General features: G+C 20.0%; 1 protein-coding gene across 1 annotated transcript; it reads left to right on the plus strand.

Moving 5' to 3' along the window:
- Nucleotides 1-307: 307 nt before the first annotated feature.
- On the plus strand, nt 308-9,938 carry LOC127290926 (serine/threonine-protein phosphatase 6 regulatory ankyrin repeat subunit A-like). The gene is made up of 11 exons (XM_051319765.1): nt 308-745; nt 1,961-2,082; nt 2,179-2,436; nt 2,749-2,941; nt 6,708-6,897; nt 7,163-7,409; nt 7,671-7,785; nt 7,907-7,996; nt 8,940-9,148; nt 9,332-9,560; nt 9,638-9,938. The coding sequence occupies exons 1-11, from the start codon at nt 719-721 to the stop codon at nt 9,821-9,823; spliced, it is 1,866 nt and encodes a 621-aa protein (XP_051175722.1). The 5' UTR covers nt 308-718; the 3' UTR covers nt 9,824-9,938.
- The last annotated feature ends 1,117 nt before the right edge of the window (nt 9,939-11,055 follow it).

Here is an 11,055-nt window from a genome sequence, read left to right on the forward strand (position 1 = left end):
ATTTCAATTATTTATAGGAATTTTTAATTTTAATTTAGAATTTTAATTGTTACACAACACTAGTCAAATCAGTATTTATTATTATTTATTTATTTCATTAATAATTTTATTTCTACATTTATTTAATTATTGTGATTCTGGTAATTATAGTGTTATTTTTTCGTAAATTATAAAAAAAGTAAATAGTTAATATCCTTACACTTCTTTCTACTTGATAATTAATGAAAAAAATTTATTAAAATTTTTTTTTAAAAAACAACTCATTTGACTTCAGCAGTCTTTGTTTCGTTCTTCTTCTCTAATAATTTTTTTTTCTCTCTCTCTCTCTCTTTATCTCAGTATTTAATTAAATAGGTTTTCTCATTTTTTTATTTAAAAAAGAAAACAGTTATTTGTCGTTTGTTATTTTTTTTGCGCAAAAATTGAGAAACAAATATTAAAAAAATGTGAACGAAATTTTATTGGGGGAAAAAATATTCTCGCGTTTGATTTGTCATATATATGCGGGCATTAAATATGCGAATGTCATGGACAATCTGTCAAAATTATTTCCGGGGAAAATTTAGGCAATTTTTTCAATTCTTTTATTTATTATAAATATATATTTCGTAAAGTTATATTATTAATTATAGTTTAAAAGTGTGTGCTTCAGTTATTTCTGCCCCTATTTTTTTTTTTTTTTTTTTTTTTTTCCTTCACGAATACGCATCTCTTAACAATGAATTCTCATCCCCTTTGTGAGGAGGTAAGTATTATTCAATTTTCTTTTTATTTCTACATCTAGCAATTATTTGACAATTATTTCTTTTTGCAATTTTCAATAATTATTAATGTCTTATATTTCATTTTCGTTCAAATTGTGAAATTAATGCTGGAATTATTTTGCGAAAAATTGTGAAAATTGTCATGAAATTATTTTGAGGTTATGTATATATTATTGAATATATCGCAAAAAAGTGATTGTTTTTAATTTTTTTTTTTAACCGGGATTTTGTTTTAAATTATTATTGTTTTACTATGTGAAATTGGTAAAATTTGTCATAAACGTTATTTTGAGGTTATGTTCTGCTTTTTTTCGCATTTCTAATACATGAGAAAGTAATTTTTTTTTAATATTTCGAATTTAATTTTATTTCGTTTATTTTAAGTATAAAATTTGTTAAAAAGTAATTTTTTTCGCATTAATTATATATATATATATATATATATAAATTTAATTTTTAAAGAAATTTAAATTTTTCCAATTTTTTCGAGAAAATTATTTTTCTTTTACAATTTTAGGATGAATTATGTAATTTTCTGTTGTAAAAATTTTTTTTATACTAGATTATTATTTACAAGTAAAAATAATAATTACATAGTAAATTAATAATTAAAATTAATTATTAAAATTAAATATCGGAAAATTTACTTCCATGAATCTTATAGTTTTAGTTTTTTTTTCTTTTTTTTTTGTAATAAATAGATAATATTAATTACATTTTAAATTTAAATAATAATTCTTGTTTAAATAATTTACAACGTAATTTAATTGCAATAATTTGTTTATTATTAATAATAATATTTTTATTATTTATAATATATTAATATAATTCGTAATAATTATTTTTAATAATAATATTTTAGTAAATTATTTTCCCTAAAAATGAATAATTAAAAATTAATTATTACAAAACTAAATAATTACAATAATTGATAAATATAATATAAATTATAATAGAAATATTTCTAGTTAAATAAATAAATAATATAAATTAATTTTTAAAAAAATGTAATAAATTGAATATTTTTTTTTTAATTATTATTTTTGAAACTTGTAATAAATTAATTTTTAAATATAATTGAACAAATTTTTTTTATATAGTTAATTATAGAAAGTTTTGAAATTTGTATAAAAAAAAAAAAAAATTGGATTTTCAATTAGAGAAATCATGCGGTTTTTTCTTTTTTTTTTTTTTAGTCACCGTTATTGCAAGCAATATTTCGAGGGAATTTCGAAGTCGCTAAAATAATGGTGAAACATGAAAGAATCGATTGGCACGACTCGGAAAATCGTTCTTTTTTACATGCAGCAGCATACAGGTATTACAAAAAACAAAAAAATAAATAAATAACGAAAATTAAATATTTGTTTCTTTTTTTTTAATATTTATTTATTTTTTATTTCAATTTTTCCAGGGGAGATTTGCGAATTGTCGAATTATTAATTGATAATGGAGCTGATGTTAATAAAAGAGATAATTCAGGACAAACACCATTACATAAGGCGTGTTATTTAAATAATCGAACAATTGTCAATGCACTTTTATCACAAAGAGCAAATTCAAATGTTCAAGATTGTAATTTACAAACTCCACTTCATATTGCCGCTGCAAATAATTCGATTCCATGCGCTCAATTATTAGCTCCAATTGTTGATATTGATGCGAAAGATAGGTGAGTTTTTTTTTTCAATATAAAATTTTGTAATTTAATTATTTCTTAAATTTTTATTTATATCCAGGTAATGAAAATAAATTTGAAAATATAATAAATTAAATAGATATTTATTAAAAAAAAAAATAAATAATAATCAATAAATAATAAATAATAATAATAAATAATAATCAAAAAAATAAACATTATTGTTATTATTAGTAAATTAAAATTATCTTCAATTATTTATAATTATTTACAATTATTATATTTAAATTTATTTAAAATTTTTCACTTCAGTAAATGTATTTTTGTTTTCTTTTTTTTTTGCAGCGAAGGAAGAACGAGTTTGCATCTCGCTGCATTTAATGGTCATGAATCAATGACAAAATTTTTATTAGCCCATCAAGCATCAATTGAGGAAACTGATAAAAATGGAAGACGAGCATTGCATGTTGCAGCGCATATGGGACACGATTGTGTCGTTGAACTTTTATTACAAGAATTAGCGAAAGTCGATGGAAAAGTGAGTTTTAATCAATTGTTTTTTTTTTAATTTATTTAATTTACAGGGTGTCTAACGGTCAGGGAATTTCTTTAATTTTCTGGAATTTTTTTTATAAATAATATTAGTTTAAAAAAATTTTTTTTTACTTTTTTTCCTCAAAGCAAATGCAAATTAAAAAGTTGGTCTTCACACTCAATTATTAAGCATGTGATATATATATTCATTAAGTAAATAATTATTTTCTACTATTTATTGAATTTAATAAATTTAATAAATAAATTTATTTTTTTTTCAGTAAAATATTTCGTTTTTTATATATAAATCAAAATTATTTGAATTTTATTTTAGCGGTTTCAACTTCAAATAAATTAAATTATTCATTAATACAAATAATTTATTATTTAATGCTAATATCCACATTTAATTTATAAAAAATTTTCACGGCGTTGAATATTAAATTATCGAATTTCTATTTTTGAAAATTGTATAAAGTGGAATTTATATTATGCAAAAATTTTCAATTTACATTTAACTAAAATTCGATTTAATTTCCATTTAGCAGAACTCTTATAAAGCATTTTTTCTAATACTTTTTTTAAAAAATTTTAAATTAATATAATTTTGAATTTAACGAAATTTATGTTTATAAAAATTGACAAAAAAATGAACTAAGTAGAATTTTTCTTAAATGAGAAAATTCTGTTAAATAAGAATTAGTTGGAATTAAAATTTTCTTTAATAAAAACTTTGTTAATTAAGAATTTTGTTAAATAGAAATTCTGTTAATTGTGGATTTATACAATGACAATTTTGTTAAGTAAATATTTTGATGAATCGAAATTTACTAAAATAACAATTCTGTGAAAAAAAATTGTTCTTTATGCAATTTTTCTTGACATAAATTCCGTTAAATTAAAATTCTATTAATTTGAAATTCGATACACTATAAAATCTACTTGATTTAAGCAATTTATTCGAATTAAAAATTTTTTCATAATTTTTAATTTTTTATGGTCAAAAAAATTTTAGGCAAAATTGAATCAAGTTTTACAGATTTTTAAATATAATTTTTTTTTTAAATAATTATTTTGGAAGAGTTAAAGTTTAATTTTTTTTAGAAATAATTGAATTTGAAAAGATTTTGTTAATTTTCAGACAATAATCAAAATTTTACAAAACTAAAAATAATTTATCAAATAATTTTTGGATAATATTTTTTAAAAGTAATTGAATTTTCAAAGATTTATAAATTTTGATTTTTTAAATTAATTGAACTTCAAGTGATTTTTAATTTATAATTTTTGATAATATCACTAAAAAATTGATGAGAAATTGCAGACAAAAATATAAAAATTTAAAAACTTTTTAAGTGAAAAATGATTTTAGATGGTTGAATTTTCCGAAGAGTAAATTAAAAAAAAATTAAAATTCAGGATAGTTATAATTGGAATTATTAAATTTCAAAAAATTTGAGATTGAAAATTTTAGAAGCTTTTAAATTGAAATTTTGGAAAATAATTGAATTTTGCTTGATTTTGAATTGAATATTTTCAAAAAAAATTAATTTATAATTTACATTTTTGTAAATAATTGAATTTTAGTTGAATTTGGAATGAAAATTTTGAAAATAATTCAATTTTTATAAATTTTAATTTGAAAATTTTTAAAATAATTACATTTGAGTTGATTTTGAATTGAAAATTTTGAAAATAATTGAATTTTTATAAATTTTGAATTGAAATTTTTAAAATAATTGAATTTTAGTTGATTTTGAATTGAAAATTTAGAAAATAATTAAATTTGAGTTGAGTTTGAATTGAAAATTTTGGAAAATAATTGAATTTTTATAAATTTTAAATTGAAAATTTTTAAAATAATTGAATTTTAGTTGATTTTGAATTGAAATTTTTCAAAAAAAATTGAATGTTTGTTAATTTTGGACTGAAAATTTTTAAACTAATTGAATTTCAATTGACATTTTGGAAAATAATTGAATTTTGGTTGATTTTTAATAGAAATTTTTTTAATTAATTGAATTTTAATTGATATTTGGAAAATAATTAAATTTTAGTTGATTTTGAATTGAAAATTTAGAAAATAATTGAAGTTTTGTTAATTTTGGACTAAAAATTTTGAACGTAATTGAATTTCAATTGACAATTTAGAAAATAATTGAATTTTGGTTAAATTTGATTTGAAATTTTGGAAAATAATTGAATTTCAGTTGTTGATTTTGGATATAAAATTTTGAAAATAATTGATTTTCAATTGAAATTTTGATAATAATTTAATTATAGTTTATTATGAATTGAAATTTTTGAAAATAATTGAATTTTTATTGATTTTGAATTGAAAATTTTAAAAATAATTAAACTTGAGTTGATTTTGAATTGAAAATTTTGAAAATAATTGAATTTTTGTTAATTTTGAATTGAAAATTTTAAAAATAATTAAATTTGAGTTGAGTTTGAATTGAAAATTTTGAAAATAATTGAATTTTAGTTGATTTTGAATTGAAAATTTTGAAAATAATTGAATTTTTGTTAATTTTGGACTGAAAATTTTGAAAATAATTGAATTTTGGTTAATTTTTTTTAGAAATTTTGTAAAATAATTGAATTTTAGTTGATTTTGAAAAGAAATTTTTTTAATTAATTGAATTTTTATTGTTTTTGAATTGAAAATTTTAAAAATAATTAAACTTGAGTTGAGTTGGAATTGAAAATTTTGAAAATAATTGAATTTTAGTTGATTTTGAATTGAAAATTTTGAAAATAATTGAATTTTTGTTAATTTTGAATTGAAAATTTTAAAAATAATTAAATTTGAGTTGAGTTTGAATTGAAAATTTTGAAAATAATTGAATTTTAGTTGATTTTGAATTGAAAATTTTGAAAATAATTGAATTTTTGTTAATTTTGGACTGAAAATTTTGAAAATAATTGAATTTTATCTGAAATTTTTGAAAATAATTGAATTTTTATTGATTTTGAACTGAAAATTTTGAAAATAATTGATTTTAAATGAGAATTCTGTTAAAGAAGAATTAGTTGGAATTAAAATTTTCTTTAATATAAACTTTTTTAATTAAGAATTTTGTTAAATAGAAATTCTGTTAATTTTTAATTTATTCAATGACAATTGTGATAAGTAAATATTTTGATAAATCGAAATTTACTAAAATAACAATTGTGTTAAAAAAAATTTGTTCTTTATGCAATTTTTCTTGACATAAATTCCATTAAATTGAAATTGTATTAATTTGAAATTCGATATACTAGAAAATCCGCTTTATATAATTTTACTAAATAAAAATTTGTTAATTTAAGATTTAACGCCGTAAAACTTTTTTTAAATTAAATGTTGAAAATATTTATACTTTCCCAATTGGTTTATTTATTTCACTCAAATATTTTATTTTTTACGAAACATTATTTATTTGGTTTCATATACATATGAAATTAGTGGATAATAGACAGTTAAATGATTTAATTGTATCAAAATAAAAATATTTTAGTGTAATTTAAGTCAGGGAATTTTTTTTCTAACAGTTGTTAGACACCCTGATTTATATTTATTAATAATTATTTAATTTAATTTAAAATTTACTTAAAAATCACAAATTCAGCACAGATTTAATAATAAAAATAATTTTATAAATTTTATTCGTGTAATATTAATAATAATATTATATTATTATAAATTGTGTAAATAAATAAGGATACTAATAATAATTATTATTAATTAATAATTAATAAATTGAAATTAATAATAATTTTTTCAGGATCAAGATTTATATACACCATTACATGCGGCCGTTGCTTCTGGAAGAGTGAAATGTATTCGATTATTGTTAGAAGCGAGAGCAAATATTGAGGCACGAACACTTAATGGAAATTCGCCGTTACATGTCGCGTGTCTCAACGCTCAGCCAAATTCAATCACGGAATTAATTAATAGCGGAGCGTCTGTTGGTAAGTAAAAAAAAAATTATTAATCATCACATTTAATAATTTACACAATTTATTTTTCATTAATTAATTTATGTATCAAGGTATTATTTTATTTTCTAGACTAGAAACGGTTTTTTCCTATCTTATATGAATTAATTTTATTATTTAACTTGTTTAGTAATTATGAATTATTTAATTTAATTAATAGTAATTTTATTTAATAATTATTTAATTTGAAAAACAAACAATTTTTAAAATGAAATAGAATTATTCTTTTTTTTTTAAGACGCAAGAAATTCTCAGGGACACACACCATTGCATATAGCGTGTGCAAGTTCAGAGAGTGTTGATTGTTTTGAAATTCTTCTTCATTCGGAAGCGCAAATTAATGCTCGATCGGCAATTGGACGTACACCATTGCATATGACGGCAATTCACGGTAGATTCACACTCTCAAAACAATTACTTGACGCTGGTGCTTCTGTTGAGACACAGGACAATAAGGGAAATACTGCTCTTCATTTTGCTGCTTGGTAAGAAATTTATTCCATTAAATATAATTAATTAATTATTTAATAATTAAATTAAATATTCACTTCTTAAAAGTAAATAATAATATTAATAATAATTGTAATTTTTGACTCTATTTTGCGACCCAAAAGATATAAATTTTCGAATAGAATGTTTAGTGGTTTTTTTTTTTTAAAGATTCTTGATGTAAATAAATTAATAATAAGGAATATAAAGAAGATAATGTAAGGTTTTAGTAAGAAGGTAATAAATTATTTTTTAAGGTACGGACACGAGTGTTTAACAATGGAACTTTTAGAGAATGGAGCATCGCCTTTAACGAAAAATTCTCTAGGACAGACGCCTTTGCATTTTAGTTGTCTAAAAAATCGTGTCGAAGTGAGAATGAAAAAAAAATTATTTTCTTTTTATTGACAATTTCAAAAATTATTTATTTAATCAATTATATTAATATATTTAATAATTAAATTTTTGAAATTAAACGAATATTTATTTTCAGGTTTGTAGAAAATTATTGCAGGCAGATATGGGACACATTGATTCAAGGGATAATAATGGAAGAACACCTTTGCATTTAGCAGCCTTCAAGGTAATTGTTGTATAATTTTTGATTTTTATTTTGTTGTAGGTATGAAGATTAGTTTAATGTGGAAAAAAAGCCGTTGAACTTCTAACTTTCGGTTCTTGATTAATGAAAAACATATTTGGCAAAATAAGAAAAATTCAAATTTCGTTTCTACGAAACAAAAAACAAAAGAAAATTTACGACAAAAAAAGCCTTCGAGCTTCTAACTTTGGTTCTTGATTAATGAAAACATATTTGGCAAAATAAGAAAACACAAATTTCGTTTACGACAAAAAAAAGCCTTCGAGCTTCTAACTTTCGTTCTTGATTAATGAAAACATATTTGGCAGAAAAAAAAGAAGAAAATTTACGACAAAAAAAGCCTTCGAGCTTCTAACTTTCGTTCTTGATTAATGAAAACATATTTGGCAAAATAAGAAAACACAAATTTCGTTTACGACAAAAAAAGCCTTCGAGCTTCTAACTTTGGTTCTTGATTAATGAAAACATATTTGGCAAAATAAGAAAACACAAATTTCGTTTACGACAAAAAAAAGCCTTCGAGCTTCTAACTTTCGTTCTTGATTAATGAAAACATATTTGGCAGAAAAAAAGAAGAAAATTTACGACAAAAAAAGCCTTCGAGCTTCTAACTTTCGTTCTTGATTAATGAAAACATACTTGGCACAAAAAAAGATGAAAATTAACGATAAAAAAAACCCTTCAAACTTCTAACTTTCGTTCTTGATTAATGAAAACATATTTGGCAAAAACAAAAGAAAACACAAATTTCGTATAAAAACAAATACTTTTTTAAATTCCAAAAAAAGCCTTTGAACTTCTAACTTTCGTTTTTGATTAATGAAAACATATACTTTTAGCATATTTTTTTTTCCTTTTTTTAAGACAGAAACATTATAATAATAATTAAATAATAAATATTTAAATATTAAATAATAATTTTAAGGGTTCGGTGAATTGTCTGGATCTTTTGCTATCGAGTGGATCGAATTTTCGCTCAATGGACAATGAGGGTCGATTACCGTTGCACTATGCCGCAAGTCAAGAGCACTATCTTTGTATTTTCACTCTTGTTAGTTTCGGCAGTAATCCTAATGCAATTGATGTCAAAGGTGTCACTCCATTACATTTTGCAGCCGCGGCTTCTTGTAATCAGTACGTTTTCATTATTATTATTATTATTATTATTATTAATTTCTAAAAAGAGCTTAATTTTTAAATTATTGATTTATAAAATTAATAAATTTCTAAATAAAATTAATTTTTTGAATTATTAATTATTAAATTATATATTTATTTATTTAAATATATTTTTTAAAAAAAACGTTTTTTCTTCAGACTAGAGGGAAATTGCAAGATGCAAAGTTGCGTTCAATATTTACTTGAGCATAAAGCGGATCCATTAAAAAGGGATAAAAATAATTTTTCAACGCTTCACTATGCGACTGTTGGTGGGAATATTAATACATTAAATATTATTTGGCAAAGTATTCATAATTACAATCCAAATGATGATTTTTTACGCGATGCTTTATTTAATCCTTCGCTGACACCATTACATCTGGCGGTGAGTATTTATTTTATTTTTTTTTTTTAATTTTATCAATTTTTTATTAAAATAAAATATATTTTTTTTTGTTAAAGGCGTATCATGGACATCATCATATTTTACGTTGGCTGCTTGGTGTCTATAAAGATGTACAAATTCGCGATGACAATGGAAAAACACCATTTTCATTTGCACGCGCAAGAGGTCACGAGGAGTGTATAGAACTTTTACAACCGCGATTAAAAGAAATTAATGAATCGAAAAAACGCAAGAGTTTTTAGAAAAAAAAAAAAATTAATTACTATTTTTTTTTTATCTTCCCTACGAATGGAGGGAGAATTATTTTTTTTTTTTTTGTTGGAAATATGTCAAAAAGCCGGAAGTCCCAAATATCAATATTTATTTCGATATTTATTTGAGGTGAGAATATTATTATTTTTTTATTTATTTATTTATTTATTATTTTATTTAAAAATATTTGTTCTTTTTTTGAAAAGGAATAGAATTTTTTTCGATTGAATGAAATTCAATCTTTTATTTGTATAAAAATTGTCGATTTTTACGAATCGTTAACATAGTGATTTTTTAATGCGTTTATAAAACAAAAAAAAACAACTCAATGTTTTACAACAACTTTTTGGGGGAAAAAAAATTTTTTTTTTCTTTTTAGAAATTTTTATATGTTTGAAAGCTTTTTAAAATATTTCAAATTATTTTTAAAAAAATATAGTGAATTTCTAGAAACTTATTTATTTTTTAATTTTTTTATTGTTTATTATTATCATTAATATTATAATTATAATATTTTTTACGTTCAAACAATTTTTTTTAAACATAAACAAAATAAAAAAACATTATAATTATTAATATAATAATTATTATCATATTATTATTAAAATAATTATATTTTTTTGATGTTTAAAAAAATTGTTTAAACATAAGCAAAATAAAAAAAAATATATATATAATAATTATTATATTATATTATTTTTATTATTATTATTTATTTTTAATAGTCAATAATAGTGAGAATAAAGTGGGGATTTTTTTTTTTTTTATTTTAATTTTTTGCTTTTTTTTCTCAAAGCCAGTATGTCACGATAGAAATATTTGTGAAAAAAAAATGAAATGAAAAGTAAAAATTTGCTCGACTGCCAGATTTTAATAATAATAATTATTGTAAATACTCGATAAAAAAAAATTTTTAATCAATGAAAATTAAAAAAAAAAAAAAAAAAAAACAATTTTTAAAAGCGCGAAAAAAATTTGATTCTTAAAAATTAATTTTCAAATTTAAATTCACAAGTTTTACCACAAAAAAAAAAGAAAAAAAATTTTTGTTTTTTAATTTAACAGAAAAAAAAAAAAATTTCAGTACTAATTAACGGAAAGTTAAATTTTTATTAATTAGAAAATTTTTTATTTATTTATTTAATGTAAAAAATTAACAAGAAATTTTAATCATTGATTTTAAATTTATTAATTATAGTAAATGAAAGACTCTTTAAACTCG

This window comes from Leptopilina boulardi, unplaced genomic scaffold (assembly GCF_019393585.1).
Source record: "Leptopilina boulardi isolate dan_hultmark-lab unplaced genomic scaffold, ZJU_Lbou_2.1 LbouV2_97, whole genome shotgun sequence".
Classification (NCBI taxonomy): domain Eukaryota; kingdom Metazoa; phylum Arthropoda; class Insecta; order Hymenoptera; family Figitidae; genus Leptopilina; species Leptopilina boulardi.

Coding starts and splice junctions, on each gene's coding strand:
- LOC127290926 (XM_051319765.1), top strand. CDS start 719: ATGAATTCTCATCCCCTTTGTGAGGAG. Junction 6,898..7,162: donor TAATAGCGGAGCGTCTGTTG/GTAAGTAAAAAA, acceptor TTTTTTTTTAAG/ACGCAAGAAATTCTCAGGGA. Junction 9,561..9,637: donor TGACACCATTACATCTGGCG/GTGAGTATTTAT, acceptor TTTTTGTTAAAG/GCGTATCATGGACATCATCA.